This window comes from Moschus berezovskii, chromosome 17 (assembly GCF_049115385.1).
Source record: "Moschus berezovskii isolate FMDL1 chromosome 17, NW_MosBer_1.0, whole genome shotgun sequence".
Taxonomy (NCBI): domain Eukaryota; kingdom Metazoa; phylum Chordata; class Mammalia; order Artiodactyla; family Moschidae; genus Moschus; species Moschus berezovskii.
This window is the reverse complement of record NC_142476.1, coordinates 58,701,975-58,721,035: the sequence shown is the minus strand read 5'-3', so window position 1 is coordinate 58,721,035 and position 19,061 is coordinate 58,701,975. Positions and strand designations below refer to the sequence as shown.

The 19,061-nt window shown below is 43.8% G+C and overlaps 2 protein-coding genes across 14 annotated transcripts in view; one reads left to right on the top strand and one right to left on the bottom strand.

Annotated features, from left to right (window-relative positions):
* AKT3 (AKT serine/threonine kinase 3) overlaps positions 1 to 13,600 on the top strand; it is a 294,820-nt gene extending 281,220 nt beyond the window's left edge. For 5 of the 6 annotated variants that reach the window (XM_088845506.1, XM_088845504.1, XM_088845505.1 and 2 more), the window contains 2 exons: positions 11 to 113; positions 8,032 to 11,604. In XM_088845506.1, the coding sequence (XP_088701632.1) occupies positions 11 to 113; positions 8,032 to 8,117 (189 nt within the window). In that variant the 3' untranslated portion in view covers positions 8,118 to 11,604. Of the gene's footprint in view, positions 1 to 10; positions 114 to 8,031; positions 11,605 to 12,497 lie in introns of those variants that run through there. The other variant, XR_016039635.1, reaches the window with a different exon arrangement.
* Positions 13,425 to 19,061, bottom strand: part of SDCCAG8 (SHH signaling and ciliogenesis regulator SDCCAG8) — a 280,184-nt gene continuing 274,547 nt past the window's right edge. For 4 of the 8 annotated variants that reach the window (XM_088845502.1, XM_088845496.1, XM_088845498.1 and 1 more), the window contains one exon: positions 13,426 to 13,562. In XM_088845502.1, coding sequence (XP_088701628.1) covers positions 13,514 to 13,562 — 49 coding nt within the window. In that variant the 3' untranslated portion in view covers positions 13,426 to 13,513. Of the gene's footprint in view, positions 13,563 to 15,469; positions 15,561 to 19,061 lie in introns of all 8 variants that reach the window. The other 4 variants (XR_016039634.1, XM_088845497.1, XM_088845499.1 and 1 more) reach the window with 2 other exon arrangements.

Below are 19,061 nucleotides of genomic sequence, written 5' to 3'. Positions count from 1 at the left end.
CTTCTTACAGCTTGTACCTCCTTTTAAGCCTCAAGTAACGTCTGAGACAGACACCAGATATTTTGATGAAGAATTTACAGCTCAGACTATTACAATAACACCACCTGAAAAATGTAAGTAAATCTAGAAGGCAGCTGATAATGTTCCAATATAAGTGAAGAAAACAGACATTTTTTTTAAACTGATTATTTTCTAGTTCAAATTCTTTAGTGGTGTAATTCTATTCCTTTTAAGAACATGGGGTTCTCAGTGGAAATACATAAAGATAGGTAGCTAAGAGAAAAGTTTTTTTGAGTAAAAAAAATTATATATGGAAAAATTGTAGACTTGAGAATTATAGACTAAATTTTAGACTAACTAGCTCTTTTCTGCATGCATGTGTGCTGAGTCGCTAGGTTGTGTCCCACTCTTTGCAACCCTGAGGACTGGCCCGCCAGGCTCCTCTGTCCATGGGATTTCCTGGACAAGAATACTGGAGTAGGCTGCCATTTCCTTCTCTAGGAGATCTTCCAGACCCAGGGATCGAACTTGCGTCTGCTGCGTTGGCAGGTGGATTCTTTACCACTGAGCAACCAGGGAAGCTAATTCTTCCCTACCATTCTCCAATAAATTATTTTGACCTCAACTAAAAGGATTCTGAAATGAAGACCTCCCGTGTTTTCCCACTGCTCATTCAGACGCTACCTTCAGAATTTTGGTAATTCTGGTCTTGTGCTTACTTAGCAGTTTTTTAAAATTCACTTTAAACTGAATCACCCTTTTTTGCATAGCTTTGTCTCAAACATTAATATCTATGAAGAAATAATTTAGTTTGCTAATAGTTTTTGGTAAGTTAAATTACAAATTTATTAAAACTATACATTCATGCACCACTTAAAATCATTCCACATGTACTAGTGTGTGCCCCACATTTGAATGAATACCTTTCCCTTAATGGGAAGAAAAGTTTATAAAATATAATTTATAAGCATTCTTGCATGTTGACAAAGGCCTGCATCTGTCATCATTAGTTTAGGAGTGAGGACAAAATTGAGTTTCAGGGACAAATTTGGATAGCTAGAAGATTTCTTCAAATCGCACATCTTGTGGCTCACACAATAACATCATGTTAGTTTTTCCTCCTTTTCTTCTCCTTTATATCCTTCTCTACATTTCCTCTCCTCTCCTTTTTAAAAAGCAGACTAGTTGATAGTGCTGATTTACACTGAGTGTCCATGAGAGGGAAGATTGAAGTACTGTTGCAACGGTGGATGTGGTCAATTGATTACAACTTTGAAAGGCAAAATAGGAGCAGCAGGCTGAGTTTTTAATATGAGACCTATGGCCGACAAAAAAAATGGATCATAAATACTGTGAAATGAAAAATATAATTATGTGTGCATATATACTTTTCTTTCTTTAGATTTGCAAGAATTTAAGAGCCTCTTAACTTTCATTTGATAAGGGGAAAAATTAAAACTCAGAGAGAAGAGGAGCTTTCCCAGGTCCCACAGTTAGTATTAGCTGTAGTCAGGAGCAGGAGTCACAGTTTGGCCAATGGTAAAGTTGGTAAACTTGTGAAATGGCTGTTTATTGAGGCCCTATTCGTAGTTTGTCACCAGTGGTAGGTGAAGGGCTTCATTGCTAGAATCAGAATCTCTGAGAGATGAAGATGTTAGAAGGCCTGTGGAGTTGTGGGCAGTCAGCTAAGGACCATCTGAATAGGAGCAGTGGGCACAACCATGGCATGGTTTTCCCTGGCCCAGTGTAGGCTGTTGGTGATACAATTTAATTGTCTGAAATTCTGGGCAACACCACTGAGTTGTTGGACTAGCCTAGAAGTACTTCCCACCAGAGTGCATTTTGGGGGCCTCCTCATTTGTATATAACCTTAATTGTAATCAGACCATATCATTCTCCTGCTTCAAATCCTGCAGGGGCCTGCCAGCTGCACTGTACACCTAGCCGCTGACACTGGCTGCACACAGCTCTGTCAGATCTGGTCCTGTCCTCCTCTTTGACCTCATCCTGTCTGTCTTCTCTACCGTCCCTGGGTTCCAGCCCCACTGTGAACACACAGCGTGCCTCAGGACTGTGTGTTTAACCCTTCTCTGTCTAGAATTCTCTTTTCCCAGACATTTGCATGAATAATTCTTACTTGTCCTTCAGATCTCTTTAAGTGTCATTGTATCAGAGCACTTTCTTTAGCCTCCTTACCTTAAAAACAGTGCAGCCCCTCAGACCCCATCACCCCACCCCCTAATTCTGTACATTGACACCTTTACTTGCTGGAATCCTTCTGGTTAATTTGTTAGTTTGCTTTACTGTCTGCTTCTCCAACTTGAACACGGTAGCTCTGAGAAGAAGGATTTGGTTTGTCTTTTTCGCTGCTAGCCCCAGCTGAGTTAGGTACCTGGCTCAGCATAGGTATTCAATAAATGTGTGTTAAGTGAGTCAAGAAACAGACCCTAGGGAGGCCTGGGCCAGGAGGAGGCCCGGCTCGCTCCAGACAGCACTGCTGCCCATCCCAGCCCAGAATTTGTGTTTGGCTGGTGTCCTCATGCAATCTCACACGGAGCTTGGTGAGGTTAAATAGAGCTTTTGGTATTTGTGGACTCTAACTCTTAGGACAAGCTAAACGTGCTATTTTGAGAGTCCTAGAGATAGGTAGGCCATGTAAATGCAAAACCATGAGTGCAAATTTTATTCTAGAAAGTTAAAAGGAAAATATCAGTGTGAAAGAGAAAGGTGGATTGAAAAAGTCCTGGACTTGGGCCCTGCTTTGTCTCTCAGCACCCCACACTAGCTCTGGAATGTGGCAGGTCACTCACTGTGTGTGCCTGATAAGCCATCTCTTTAGGAAAGGCACCCAGAGTTCTATAGGTTTAAATAACCCTATGTTTTATTTTATTGAAGCATCAGGTTAACCACAACCATAGTGTCCTTTGATATGTGACCCACAATGTGAAGAGTGATGATAAGTGAAAACCTAGCAAAAAAGAGCAGGCATGAGTGGAGGAGCATGGGGAAGGGACTACTGAACTGTGATGCTGGCAGTGAGGCAGGGCCCTTCCCTGACGCTGAGCCCTAGGTGGCCCCAGAACATGCATCCAGCAGCATCTGGACTGACAAGAGTGTACCCCAGTCTAGGGGCAGGACAGCCCTGTGGACCTACTGTCTTAGTTTCTGATTCAAGGTTTCTAGAGAGAGAAGTCAGATGAGAGAGCTCAGGAGGGTGGGCTGTGGCCAACGGGTGGGCACCAGCCAGGCTGTCCTCTGCAGCTCAGCCCAGCGTGGCTCCCAGGGCCAGGCCGTGGGGCTGTATCCCTGCCTCAGGGTGTGGCCTCAGTGCTTGCGGTCTGCAGCAGCTGGCTTCTTCTGGGCACAAGGGCAGTGTTTTTACTTGGTTGATCCGTGAGTATATCCTAAATCCCCTTAAGAGGCGGATCAAAGGAAAATCTGTGAAGCCTTGAACTGTGATTACATTTAACATAATCTTTTCTTCTTGCAGCTTTGAATAGTGTTACTGGTGAGAGACCAATGTAGCTCTGAAGCTGCTAAAAGCACAGAGGTTTTGTTCACAAAAGGCCGCAGTAGGACCATTAAGTTAGCGATTGTCTCCCCACTTGCCACCTTGCTTTTGTAGAACAGAATGGAGTTATTTTTTAGAACAAAGCAGCAGTTAGAGAGGCAAATGTTCCTTTTTTACAAACAGCTGCAGTAATATGCCAGATTGTCCTCACTGGTGTTAATTAATTGAGCAGATTTTGGAATGTGTCTTCTTGCTTTACATCCATTAATGGTCCTCTGCCTTCCTCTTAGAGAAAAAGGAGATTTCTTTGAGCTTTTGCTGCCATGTAATTACTTTGGTTAACGTTCTAAGGAAATCAGGCAACTAATGCTGCCTGGATCCAGGGATTCAGTTGTTCTAGTATAGGGTTGATCACCCTGTTTCTTTTTCCCAGGGGTGTGCTATTTGGCTTTTTTGCACAGTTCATATCCATTATCATCACTGTTCCCTCTGAACCTACTTTCTGAGTGGAAAAGCATTTATATACGTTGACTGGGTGTGAAGGCCTGGCTGGGGCAGCCAGCTGCCCTGTCAGCTGGCTCTTCCCTGGAGCGCTCCTTCTTCCTCAGCCCCACACTGGCGTGCACAGTACCAGGGGCTCAGGGGAACCCCTCATTCCTGTCCCAGCGCCTCCCCAACTCACAGTTCCTCTTGGGGCCATGATCAGAGACTTGCCCCTCACTAATGCCACGTTCAAAAGAATAGGAGGGAAATGGAGAAGGTGATGTAACTGACTTTAAAGAAGATCCAGATGTGGGGCCCTCACAAGGTTATCAATGAGATATATAGTTATGTTCAGAAATGGGATTAACTTGTTCCTAAAGTGTCAGAATGAAAAGTTTCTCTTAACTTTACTGCCTCATAGCAATAATAATCCTCGAAAAGGAAATCCAACCCCTCCTCCTGTCATGAGCCTGACTGCCCTGGTCTCCAGGCCTTCCCACCTTGGTGCAAGTCCTGGTTTGCAGCCCAGGGAGCTGGGCAAGTCCTTCTGTGTCTGAGGCCAGACAACAGGCTTCCCACACATGCTGTCTGTTCACTGTGCCAAAACACACCCAGTGAAACAAAGCTGCTAGTGGGGAGAACTGTTCTTTGCCATGTGATTGGCAGAGTGAATGTTAAGATTTCAGCTGCCTTTCTGCTAGAGCAGGGGTCCCAAACCTCCAGGCTACAGACCAGGACCTCCTGTTGGATCAGCAGCGTCATGAGATTAGAAATAAGGTAAATAGTAAATGTGCTTGAATAATCTCGAAACCATCCCCCACTGCCTGGGTCCGTGGAAAAATTATCTTCCACGAAACTGGCCCCTGGTGCCAAAAAGTTTGGGGACCGCTGCTCTAGAGAGTTTTTATAGTTTGTGACTCAAAACAGATATGCCATCCTCTGTGTCTTCCATCTTTAGTATATCTGAAAATACTATGGAAGATATTTGACCTAAAAGATGCCTGTGGTTTGCTTGGTACCTAACCAGTTATTTTAGAAGGAGGCAGTTCAGTTCAGTCACTCAGTCGTGTCCAACTCTCCGCAACCCCATGAATCACAGCACGCCAGGCCTCCCTGTCCATCGCCAACTCCCGGAGTTCACTCAAACTCATGTCCACAGAGTCGGTGATGCCATCCAGCCATCTCATTCTCTGTCGTCCCCTTCTCCTCCCGCCCCCAACCTTTCCCAGCATCAGAGTCTTTTCCAGTGAGTCAACTCGTCGCATGAGGTGGCCAAAGTATTGCAGTGTCAGCTTCAGCATCAGTCCTTCCAATGAACACCCAGGATTGATCTCCTTTAGAATGGACTGGTTGGATCTCCTTGCAGTCCAAGGGACTCTCAAGAGTCTTCTCCAACACCACAGTTCAAAAGCATCAGTTCTTCGGCGATCAGCTTTCTTCACAGTCCAACTCTCACATCCGTACATGACCACGGGAAAAACCATAGCCTTGACTAGACGGACCTTGGTTGGCAAAGTAATGTCTCTGCTTTTTAATATGCTGTCTAGGTTGGTCATAACTTTCCTTCCAAGGAGTAAGCGTCTTTTAATTTCATGGCTGCAGTCAGCATCTGCAGTGATTTTGGAGCCCAAAAAAATAAAGTCTGACACTGTTTCCACTGTTTTTCCATCTATTCCCCATGAAGTGATGGGACCAGATGCCATGATCTTTGTTTTCTGAATGTTGAGCTTCAAGCCAACCTTTTCACTCTCCTCTTTCACTTTCATCAAGAGGCTTTTTAGTTCCTCTTCACTTTCTGCCATAAGGGTAGTGTCCTCTGCATATCTGAGGTTATTGATATTTCTCCCAGCAATCTTGATTCCAGCTTGTGCTTCTTCCAGCCCAGCGTTCCTCATGATGTACTCTGCATATAAGTTAAATAAGCAAGGTGACAATATACAGCCTTGACGTACTCCTTTTCCTATTTGGAACCAGTCTGTTGTTCCATGGCCAGTTCTGACTGTTGCTTTCTGACCTGCATACAGGTTTCTCAAGAGGCAGGTCAGGTGGTCTAGGATTCCCATCTCTTTCAGTAGGAGGCAGAGGTTTCCCTAAATCAGAGTGCTATCTGGAAATGCTGAGTTTAAAAGGTCTGTTTGCAGGAGGCGGGTTTACAAGGATCAGGGAACCTCAACTACTGCTTGATGGATTGAGTCCTACCTAATAAGATGATATTTTCTGGGATATTCAAGGCTACAAATTTCGGTTAGCAACTTGATCCCATTTCTGATGATGTGAAAGTCACTCAGTTGTGTCCGACTCTTTGCGACCCCCAGGTCAGAATACTGGAGTGGGTAGCTGTTCCCTTCTCCAGGGGATCTTCCCAACCCAGGGATCGTACCCAGGTCCAGAATCTTCTGTTAAAAATAGAGTGCTGGGTTTTCCCTGGTGGCTCAGAGGTGAAGAATCTGCCTGCCAGTGGAGGAGATGGGTTCAATCCCTGGTCCAGGAAGATCCCCATGCCTCGGAGCAGCTAAGCCCGTGCGTCACAGCTCCTGAGGCTGGGAGCCACCACTGCTGAGCCCGCAACCCCCGGAGCCATGCTCTGCCATGAGAAGCCACTGCACCAGAGCTGAAGAGGAGCCCCACTGCCACAACTAGAGAAAAGCTTGCTCAGCAACTAAGACCCAATACAGCCGAAAATAAGTAAATACATTTTTAAAAGAATTTTTTAGTTAAAAAATAGCATACTGAAAAGAACAGCGAGGAAAGGAAAGGGCAGCAGTGTTATTCTTCAGAGGAATGCAGAGCAACATCCTTCTTGTGTGACCGGGTCCGTACCCACGATACAGCAGGATCTGGCCTGTGTGCCTTCTCCCATTCTGTGGGGAGGCTGGAAAATTAAAAGAATTGGTAACGTGAATTTCCTATATATATTTGAGGAAAGGGAATTATTTTGCTTGAAGGAAAGAAGGTTGGGTATTTGAAAGACTCTCACTTATTTCATATAGGATAGCATATAACCAAAGGCACTTCGAGTAGAGCAGAGGGATTTAATAGGGCACCTCCCCTACAGACAGTGAGCCCCGAGGACAGGAGGGACTTTGTTCAGAGCCCAGAGCAGATGCACAGGGAACGCTGTGGGCCGAGTGACTGAATTCATGACCCAAAGAGGGAAGAGCATTCTGACACTGAAAGATTTTAATCATCAGAATAGTTATGGGAAAAGGTTGGGTAAGCCTTTGTGATCTTTCAAATGCAAGAAAAAAGAGAGGAGCAAAGGGAGGAACTGCTTAAATGAAAACAATCTCTTTCCATTCCTGTCAAATCTCCCAATTTGTTTCCTGATGAACTGGTACCTAAGATGCTGACGTCTTTTCCCTTCTTTCCTTGACTTACTCTCTTTATTCTAGTTGAAAGTTTTATCATAGGAAAATTAGGATCGGTGAGTTAGAGCAGGTATTAGATGTAAAAAATGTAAAATCTTAACCATGTAAGATTAAGATGAAAGGGGCTCAGATGAAATGGAATCACAAATAAACTTAATTTTGCAATCATACCAAAAGTTCCATGAAGAAGAAATACAAGCATTTCAAGATAGATTGATATTGAAAATATTAGCAGATAACTTTGAGTGCTGTAGGATTCTTCGTAATTTTGACCAGTTACCTTTGAAATTAAAGGTAACTGAAGATTGTTTGTTCCTTATTTTTAAAAATCTATTTATTTATTTTAATTGGAGGCTAATTACACTGTTGTAGTTTCTGCCATACATCTACGTGAATCTTTTCTTCAATAGTTTTCCACAGTTTTGTGTCTTGAAATGTTAGTGTCATGAAGGAAATGATTTGATAGTATTATTTCTTCATAGATTCTGTTTGAAAATGATCTGGTTTTTGAGGTAAGTGTATCCATTGTATGTTCTATTGAAAGACACAAGTTTCTGGGCTCATTAACCTCTGTTAATCTTTATTATGTTAGGAGTTAGAGCTATATAGACCAGAGAGTGTGTTGCAAAAAATTAACGTAAAATTAAAATAGCTGTTTCCCGCCCACAGATGATGAGGACGGCATGGACGGCATGGACAATGAGAGGCGGCCGCACTTCCCTCAGTTTTCCTACTCCGCAAGTGGGCGAGAATGAGTCCCTGTACTTCTGCTACTTCACTGTCATCTTAGGTTCATTACTGAAAATGGTTCCTGGGCACCACAGCAGTCCTAACTCTTACAAATGCAGGAGCACCTTCAGACATCCCAGACCAGTCCAAGGTCTTCACCCCTCGCCGCCTTTCACCCACATGAGAATACACATATACGCAGATACACTCGACATTTTTGTTTTTGCATGAAATTGTATCTCAGTCTAAGGTCTCATGCTGTTGCTGCTACTGTCTTACTATTATAGCAACTTTAAGAGGTAATTTTACAATCTTTGAAAGTCATGAGCCCACCATTGTTCATTTGTGCACCAACTGTCATCTTTTGATCTTTTGATTTTTGTTTTTCCCTAACAGTGAAGGCTAAATGATTCTAGGTACATTTTTTAACTTTCTAGACGATAAATCAAAGACTAATTAGACTAAGAAGATTTAGTTTTTAATTCAGAACAAGCAACTGTGGAAGAGTGGTGATGTGCATATGCAGAATCTTAGTAAAGCATATCAGCTGAGTGCATAAAATAGGTATATATCAGTAAGATCCTGCTGGAATTCATTAGGAAGCATTTGAGAGAAGGACTGAACAACTGATAGGATAGATACATTTATAAAGTTAAATTCCTGTTCAGTACTGCAGAGGAAGCCTGGTGTTCCACGTGGATGTCCAGATTTCACAGGCTCTTATTGGCAAAGGAACATTGTCCTGCCAAGGAAGGAAGCGTGTGCGCAGCAGAGTAGGTGACTTAAGGGTCTCCGATATGATTTGCACCAGAGAGCATTTTATTTCCCCTGTGCTTGGAAACCTCTTCCCCTTCCTGATACTATCACCTCTGATGGCTGAAGAATGTAGACAGGTATAACGATCCTGTTTTTCACCAAAATCTGTACACCGAGGTGAACAGGTGTTCACCTCATTTGTTTCGATTTGTTTTACTTTCAGTTCTACGTGAAATAGCTTTTTCTCAGATGTTAAAACTTCGAATGTCCTTTTATGATTTTGTTTATATTGCAGTAGTATTTATTTTTTAGTGATGAGAACTGTATGTCATGTTAGCAAATGCAGCTCCAACATACGTAAAATAGACTTACTGCAGTTTCTTTTGACCCATGTGCAAGGAATGTACACGCCGGTGAGACTCATGCACTTTTTCTCCTGTGTAAAACAATTTTTGATGAGGCTCTGAAATTGTACAAATAGATTAGAATTTGGCTTTGGGAGAAGAGATGCTGTCATTCAGCCCCTTGGTGCTAAAAATGAGAAATCCTCAACTATCTATGCCAAGGGGTGGAAACAAATGGATGTTATATTGGCTATTTTGAGAATTGAAAGGTTATGATGGCCTGGCAACATAATATAATGAAGAAAATTGAGACCTGGATGATAAGAAATGGACTTTATTTTGCAAAATGAACACATCTCAAGTATTTACAAAGTGGGCAGTAAAGGATAAGGACCTAGTATGTTTATTCTGATCATGGTACATTTATCACTGAATTAAGCCATCAGGGAGAAAAAACAAAAAAGAACACCTCTGACTTTTCTTTTTCTGTATATACTCATGTCCTCAAATTCCAACATTTCTCACTGAAAGGGGACATGTATGCAAACCTCATCTTTCTCTTTCATTAATGATGATCTTCAGATTAAACCCTTTGGTGCTAGGAGCTGACATTTTCCAAAGCAGCCTAAGTCCAGGGGGCAGGGGGCCCTTGTTGTGGCAAGCTGGAGGCCTCCTGACTCCATGGAGCCATCGTGAAGATGTATTTTAGTTAAACTATCTGACAGCTCCCAAATGGAAGACTACAGCGTGCCGTAGTGTTACGATTGCATTGTATGAGAGCAAGTGACTTTCTAAGTGGGATGGATCATATTCATATGCAGATGTCTTAGCCTCTTGACGCTGGAAGTGTGGGTTTATAGACATGAAACCACTGCTGGCGGTGGGTGGACCACTGGGACTGACAGGGGGTTAAAGGGCATTTTACTAAGGCAGCTAAGACATATTCAGACATAGATTTTATCCTAATTTTTCATATCTCTGAGTGAAGTTCATCCTTAGTACTGAGTAGGAAGTTGCAGTCAATGATAGTTCATTCTTACTTACACATATAGCTCAACTTTTTTTTTTCCACTTGGAATTATGTTGAATGTTTCACTTTGACAAGGAAGTAGACTAGAAGGTATGTCCTGTAAGTTGTCTTGCATCCATTATATAAAAAAAGAAACAGGCGAGAGGAAGAGAGGAAAGCTGAGACTGGCTGGCATTCAGAGCATTCATTTCTTCAGAGGGAAAGTATAATACCATACACTAAGCACACAGATGGTTTTGGTTTTTGGTTGTTTGTTTTTTTTCCCCCTAAATCTGAAGGTGATTTCCATGACCTTGGCCAAGGACACTTCCTACGGATTAATGACAGCATTGACTGTGCCCCAGGCTGGCCACTCTGTACAGCCAGCTCACCGTCCCCCGCTGGTGCCTGGGGCTTAGTCTCGTACCCCCTCTGAGATTCCGTTAGTGTCACACAAGGTGTTTTCTTGGCTTCGATTTTGAGAACCCCTTACTTTCATTCCCTGATATCAGTCAGCTGACATGGAAATACAAGAGACAAACAGAAACTGCATATAGGAGATTCTAAAATTTCCCTCGTGTCTGCCCATAGCTGAAGTTTTGGATTCTGGCAGATGGAAAGGCCTGAACCTGGAGTCACTCTGTTGGAATAGCGGGAGTTCAGGCTTTGCAGACTCATTCCTGTACCGACTTTCACCAAGTCTGCCTCTTGGCCGTAATGCAGCCATCTTGGAGGAAAATTGGCCGTTTCTGCGTGGATTTCTGGCAGGGCTGCTCAGAGCTTTGCTTTCCACACTAACTCCATAGCATTATTCCAGTGTTTCCCATTTCCCATACCCGATATCCAGCTTCTCAAAGCTGACTGTTCTTGCAGGGGCCACTTGCTTCTCTAGTCCATGGTAAGGGCCTGCCTTCCTAACTGCAGGGTCTTTCTATTACACGTCAGTGTACACACTTTGCTGCTACCGTTTGTACTGTCCACAGTAGACTTTCCTTATCTTGCTCCTGGTAGTGCATTACAGGCAAGCATGAAATGTAAAGTATTTATTTAAATAAAAAGAAAAACCTCTAAATTGGTAATTGAATTACCTCCCTGTAGCTTTATAGTTTGTGACATTTCTTGACCTTGCTAGTTCTTTCATTAGATCCGCACAAGATCTAGTCATCTGGTTAAGGATTTTAAGCAGACGCAACTACGAACCCAAGAAACTGTATTTACTCTTACTGTTGGTCATACTAAAACTGTTTCTTTCCTTAAGTATATGACCCACAAGGATGTGAAATAACTACCAGAAACTGTTTTTGTACACTGTACATCCTTAGTATTTTTACACGTATATGATAGGGACGCACATTATTTTCCTTCGTACAGACAGCTTAAATAAAGCACTATGTCAATCTGCTACTTCTCTGTTTATTGTCGTTGGATGTGGTTCTGTAATCTCAGAAAATTAAATATCCTTCTTTTCTGAAAAGATTTAATAGGTCCACCTGGTATTACCGCATTCTAGGAAACAGGAAAGTATGTAAATTTCTTGTAGCTCGAAAAACACACAGGATTATTTTACTACTTCAATAAAATGGCAATAGTGCAACTGTACAAAAGGGCTGCTTCCAAAGGGGGGATGCTGACTTCTCAGCAGTGGGTCTAGAAGAGATCTGTGAAGCTGGAGATTGGTTTTTGTGGAGATTTGTTAAGCCCCTAATAGTCTTCACACATCAGGTGGTCTGAACCCAGAATTCCTAAGGAGTGTAGCTCATCAGCAGTGTCTTCCTGATAATGTGTTGCTCTGCATACTTCCTTTCTTAAGAGTATATTTTTAAAACTTCATGGCAGATTAACCAACATAGAAATGGATAATAGGTGGGTAGGATGGTTGGACTACAGTCTGATTTACCTAGGGTCATTTTGGATGGGGCCTTTTTCTGATTTTACCTCATAAACCTACTATTGGTGAAACTTGGCTTTGCTCCTGTGACGAAGCCAGATAGAGGAACGGCTTTGGGACCAAAGTTGGTCAAGCATGTATGAGTGTGTCACACAGCCAAACTGGAGGGCATTCCAACACGTGCTCTTCTCTCAAAACCACTGGGGTTGACAGATCCAGGAGGCTTACATAAAGTGACCTCTATAATTCTTTAAAGGTGCTATATTTTTAGAATATTGTATAATTTATTTACTGTCCCTGAAACAGAATTAGGGACAATTAATATATCTTACGTGACAACCTTTATGTCTAGCACAGTTGATGAAATCAAGAAAACTTCTGAATCTGAATAGAAGTTCTGTTCTTTCAGGCTTGAACCTTGTCCATGCTCGAGAGACTCGGATGGTCTTTGCGGGTGTATCATCCCACCGCCTCCGGAGCCTAGTCCACATCCATCTGAGAGGCCATGATGGTGATGTGATGACGATGATGATAGATCTGTGCCAGGGAGAACGGCCCGAGGTCAGGGACTTGTCCCGACTGCAGCCTTGCCCTCAGTGTTCCATTGTCGTCCTCAAGGACAACATAACACTTTCAGTGCCCATTTTTATTACTTTGAAGCATTTGAGGGCTTAATTGTGTACAGTGGAAATACTATTTTACACTAAAATAATGATCTGTGTACAGATGTTTGATAGAACTTAAGTGAATTTTGTAATTTCGCTGAGTATGTCTTTAGGCTCCTCTCAGTTGCTCGTATTGAAGGAAAAACACGACACCACCGAGCCAGAGATGCTTTTTGCCTGTTTTTGTTGTTAACAGAGTGGAGAGGATAATGCTTGGTGCTTCCTGGTATCTTCTGCTTGTGCACAAATGAGCACGATGGTAAATAGTAGAGTCTTCTGAGATGTTGGTTAAAAGTAAATAAAGTTGAAGGATAATATGTATAGATCACCAAGAGGGAAAGAAACATGAATGGTAGGAAAAAAGTTTGGTCCTTAATACCCTTTAGCCTAGTTAAAAATATGTGCCTTTTTTTGGTGTGTTTTTTTCATCACTACAAGATATAAAGGAAACATCAATTCGAGTCTTCAAAAAATTCATTTATTGAAATTCGTATGTGTAACAGAGCATACAAATGAGCAGATATAAAAACATAATAACTTCAAGCCTTTTCTGAAAACATACACCAGGAGGTCTCCTCATCCAGTGTCAGACTTCAGCTCCAGCCCGTCCATCCTGCAGGGACCGCTTGGCAACGAATGTGGCGATGATGACGCAGCCCACCGCAGTCTGAGGTGGGGTCCACTGGGAAGGTCGCGGTGCATTGTGGCATATTACGTATAAGTCAGATGAATGTAAATATCTCTTTGTAAATCATTTATTTCACTCTGTTTCATCCAGGTCAGCAATCAGATTGTGGCATGCTGGGTAACTGGAAAAAAATGATAATAAAAAGTAAGTTTAAATAGATCATGTTTTTCAATGTGATTTGTCTTCTTTCTGGTTTAGTGACCTCTTCCCAAGTTTTGGAGAAGATTCTTTTGCAAAAAAATATAGTTGTATGTAACCAATTGTATGAAAAGTCTATAGGTGTGTAAGGTGAACTCTTTTAATGTTTTAAATTTGAAAACAAGCTACATTCCAGACATTTGTGTGTCTGAAGACAGAAAATAGCCAAAGATCCATCTCTTTCCCTGGGAACAGGAGAAAGGAGACATGGATTTGTGCCAGGAACTGTTTACTGAAAACTGCTCAGAATTAGAGTAAAACTCGACCAAAAAAAGAAAACCAGGATGTAGACTAAGTGTCCCTAAGAAATTCCTGGTGACATGATACAAGCTAACACCTCCAAATGTTTAGATGCAGTGTGTTTTATCACATATAAAGGCATTTTTCATATGGAAACCACCTCCCACATGCTGGAAGAAGGAACTTGGTAGATGTGGTCTCTTGGTTTTAAACAGGAATAAATGTTTCAAAACTAGCTCATGAGAATTGGGTTGAGGGAGTCGCAGGTTAGTAAAGTACTGAATACTGCTGCCTGTCCTGGCTGACGTGGCTGTTCAGATTAGTTTAAACCATATCAGAAACCACTGGAGATAGTTAACGTTGTACAAGACGTACAAGACATAATCTCAGGAAATTGCTGTGCATTGTGTGGGAAGATGACTTGCCCTCTAGGAGCGTGAAGTCACCAGGATTACGGGGACTAGAGAGAGCTAAAATGGTAACTACCAAATCCCAGTTTTCACTTCAAGAGACAAATGGGAAGGTAATGCAGGGATCTGGGCCCATCTGGTCTCTGTTTGGCTGGGTGAGAGTCGTCTCCAAGAGAAGCAAGTGGGCTCTACACTCCCCAACAAAGATTGCCTGCACTGGACAGGGCTGCTGTCTACCCAGCTTAAGCCACTATTACTTGTGGAGGATTTCCAAGATAGGACAGTGAGTGAAACCAAGATCAGTTTGCACAAGAAATATAGGAAAATTAATCGGTTGCCTTTTTTAAAAAAATGAAAAAATGTTCACTTGTCAAATGTGAGACACTTGTGATTTTTTAACGAGCAAGTCTGAGTTTCGACACGGTGACTAGAGCATCTGGTATGCACCCCCAACCACACACAGCGGGAGGCCCGGGCATGGTGGGGAAGTACGTGGGGTCTGTATGTGGCTCTCTGGGGGCTGGGGAGGTGGAGGGGCTCCTGGAGTGCCACAGGGAGGCCAGGGAGCCCCAGAGCCCTGCCACTGCAGAAAGAGTGCCCCTGTTTGCATCAAACACGTGATCTCCGTGAGCCGATTGGCCTTCTGGTCCTGACGGAAATGATCAGTGAATGATGGGCTTGAATGGCCAGCCTGTCCCCTAGCTAGGCAGACTGCCTGCCCACCATGTGCTCTGGAGAGGGTGGCTTACTTTCTAACTTTAGAGATTCAAGGACATCTTTGACTACAAGGATAAGTATAAACCACAACAGACACATTTCAATAAAAGATTTCAAACTTGAGGTAGAAAACACAACACCTATAATGTGAACAACACAGGACAGTAAAGACCTTAAGTAGAAGGGAACCATGTTGTAGAACTTTTTTAAACCCAGGTTCCAGGAAACAGGTATTTCTCACATGAGTCTCTTCAGTTCCCGCCAGGAACTGACCCATCACCCAGCCCATTCCTGCTAGTGCTCCTGCAAGGGTCAACCTGAGATTCCTGGGGAGCACTCAAAGGTTTTCTCTTTCGTTTGGTTTTGCAAAGCCCTGTATTCCTCCCCACTTTCGTATCACAGAACTTCCTGTTCACTGCCTGATGCATCACGAGCACTCAGCGAATGTGACTGAATAATTTACCCTGTAATGTCACTGTCTTCTGCTAACCAGCTCTTGGTGTCACCCTCAGATGGCCGGATCTTCAGTAAAGAATGTTTCTTGGTTCTTCCCCCTAACCGCGAGCATGTCCAGAGAGAGAGAAGCTTTAGTTACTGCCAACATCTGGCTCCTCCCTGCTTGGCTCAGATGGTAAAGAATCTGCCTGCAGTGCAGGAGACCCAGGTTCGATCCCTGGGTTGACTACTCCAGTATTCTTGCCTGGAGAATTCCTGTGGACAGAAGAGCCCTACAGTCCATGGGGTCACAAAGAGTTGGATACGACTGAGCAACTAACACTACACTACCAACATCTACTCCTCTGCCATCACTTAGGACATCAGCCGTGCCGAGTTCCAGAAAGGTGGCTCATCGGCCACACCACAGTGGTCATGGTCTGGCTGTATGTTCCAGCGGGACACAGCCAGTGTGAACTGTGGCTGGGGCCCTCAGCCACTCTCTTCCCATCACTGTGCCTTCAGACTTGTCACCGGGGCCCCTCACCGTGTCCCCGTGGGTGGTGTGGCCACACCTGCAGTTGTTGGTGGCTGCCCCCTAGAGGGTGGAGGGCTGACAGCCCCCTGGCAGCTGCTCCTCTGAAGAGTTGTCCACAGATGACATAAATGCTCCCCAACTGCAGGCCCGATATCACTGACTCGTTTTCTTTTTAAAACACTTAACGGAGCCTTCTCTCCACAAACCCTGACTTGTGCATCTGATTTTTTACTGAAGTTTAACTTAATTCAGAGTTTAAAAAATGAGTCTCTGGGTGATCTGAACTGTTGCCCAAGCAACCACACCTGGGGTCCATCCCAGCCTTCTCTGTTTTTTTCCCCAAGCCTGTAGCCCAGGGACGCCTGCGGCACCAGCGAGGCCTCGCAGGGATGCTCAGAGCTCGGCCTGCCCCGTGTTTCCATCTGTCTCTTCTCTGTGTGTCTGCACCTGGCCTCTCTTAGCAGCCCCTCCAAGTGGGATATCTCCCCTTGTGCTCCCTCCTGTGCTTGTGTGTACATCTTCTGTCTCTGTTTGACCAGGATTAAAAAAAAAAAAAAAATTGAACCTGTTCCTCAGGCCTCTGGTAGAAAAGCATCTATTTTTAACTCGAGGACAGAATCCCTCCCCTAGCCTCCATGTGGGGTATTCCAGAGCTCGGCCTCAGTTGACGGAGCTCCAGGGAAGCCTTCCAGTACCTGCCTCGTGCTGCCCCCACTGTGGGAGCCAGGCCACAGCTCTGTAGCTGCTCAGCTGGGACCCAGCTCCAGGCTGCTGCCTGGGAGAGAAGACCCCCATCTCCCTCCTCCATGCAGCCCAAGGCCCAGGGAATGAACACCAGTCTCTCTAGAAGTTCGTTCTCCTGCCCATTCATTTTGCAGCTCTATTCACTCCACCTCTCTGGGCCTGATTTTTCCACCTGTACAGAAAGATGTTAAATGATTTCTCTAAGTGGCCCTTTCAAGCCTACAGTGACCTCAGTGCCACCCTGGTGGACACTCTCTTCTGGGCTCTGGTAATGCAGAGAGCTCCCTTTTAAAAGGAAGCTGGTTCTATTACTGATTTCTTTTTTTTTTAACCAGAAATTGACTGATGGCTTGATGCAGAAGCTAAAAACTGAAGTGGTCCAGAACTGAGATTTGAACCCAGGCAGTTTGACCTCAAAGTCCAGGCTCTTTTTAATGCTATTCCAACCAACTTAGTGAAAGAGCCACCAAGTTTGGTGTTTGTGGGATTAAGCAGCAGTCAAATATATCAGGCAACCTGGACTATATAAGCCAGGTGACCTATGAATGACCATTAACTTGTCCTCCCCAGTCCTGTGGAACTCACGCGGCTCAGACATGACCACTGACCTGTTAGAAGGCAGTTCTCCGCCAATACAGGGCTCATGGTCACGGACTCCAGGTCAAGAGGGGCCTGCCTCTGCCCTGCACAAGTCACCGAAGCTCTGGCTGAACTGCCTTCCCCCTCCGGCTGGCGCAGCTGCCATATGGGCAGGAGTTCACAGCAAGGTCGCCGCAGACCCTCATTTTATTCTTCTCCTATGGCTGCCCGTCTGGGCCGCAGACAATGAAAGCTCTGTGGCAGTCAGAGTTCAAGCTCCATTTTCCCTGAACTCTGGGGCCTGGGTTTGCTGCCTCTGGGCTCCAACACAGGAAAAGAACTATAGAAGCCAGAAGACGGCACCAGTAGAGGCAGGACAGACTTTCTTGCAGAAAGAAGGTGAAGACTGATTCCTTAGCTTCCTGGAAAACAGCACCTCGATGTGGACTTGGGACTTGAGACATGGGGGGAAGGCAGGGGACCCCATGCACAGACAGGAGTTGTCAGGTGGGAGGACCCACTCGCCAGTGGCTGGCATCTGCTCGCCATCTCTTCCCCAGAGCACACTCCAAACAAGCAACGGTTCCTGCCACAGTCCGCGGGATCCCGACTTTGTCATCTTCCAGCTTTCTTGAATCCCATGAGTCACGAGAAACTTCCCCTGCACATGGGCAGGGGTCTGTGTTTTGTACGAACCGTGTTTCCATGGTAAATAGATTTTTAAGAATTTCCCAAAGGACAGACAGTGTCACCAACAGCAGAGTGGAGCCTCTGGCTGCCTCATGTTTGAAAGCGTTAAAAATAAAGACAACATTGACATTTGGGGTTGTAATGTGACGGAATTACAGTCTTTTAAAGGCAAGAACCACTTATCTACACTACATGTAATATTCAGTGTTTTGTTCACTTGTCTAATTGGATTAAAATATTTAGCTCCCTTTAAAATCTTGATTGTGAATTTATATTGCAAAATGTAATGTCTGACTCGGGAAGCAATAAGTGGAGCAAATGTATCTGAAGCAATGCTAAATTCAATGTATTTTTCTTCCATAAGTCTTATTCTGAAATTATTCACTCTTGGACAAAGTGAACTGTTAGCAGAAGAGCACGTTTGGCTTCAATAAAGCTGTATGCACTTTTCAATATTAATTACACACAGGGCCTTCAGTTGAAAAAAAGGAAAAGTTAAACTGTGCTATTTGAGTTGCTTGAGGAAGCCTCCCTGAGGGTCACAAGACCCCTATGTTAGAAATGTGGCACCAGGGGGTCTTACGTCATTCTTTTACAACACTCAGGCAGCAGGGAGTTAATGACATTTTAGCTGCATATGTTCAAGTTTATTTAAAAAAATATGCAAGTCACTTCGGTTGACAGTGTCTTGTACACAGTTTTGAAAGAATCAGGGCAAACTTTAACAGAGTCAGTTTTTATTTGAAAAATATTTTCTGGGAATGTATCAGTGTTTATTTTTGAGACTGACAATTCGGGTGAAAATCAGGATAAAAACAAAAAAACAACAATTTGGTTGAAATCAAATTGTTTGTTTTCATCTATTTAGAATTCTTTCCAAAAAAATCTTGGTTCAGGAGGAGGCTTTTTAATTTATTTTATTCAGTGTATTTGCTGTTCTATCAAGCACCATCTGTCCTGCAGGTAGCTAGCTTCGTGGAAGTGCCGACTTAACTGGGTGAAGCCCCCCCGGGCTCAAGGAAGGCCCACCACAGACTCTGTGGACACCTCCAAGTCTCTGCTGGCTGAC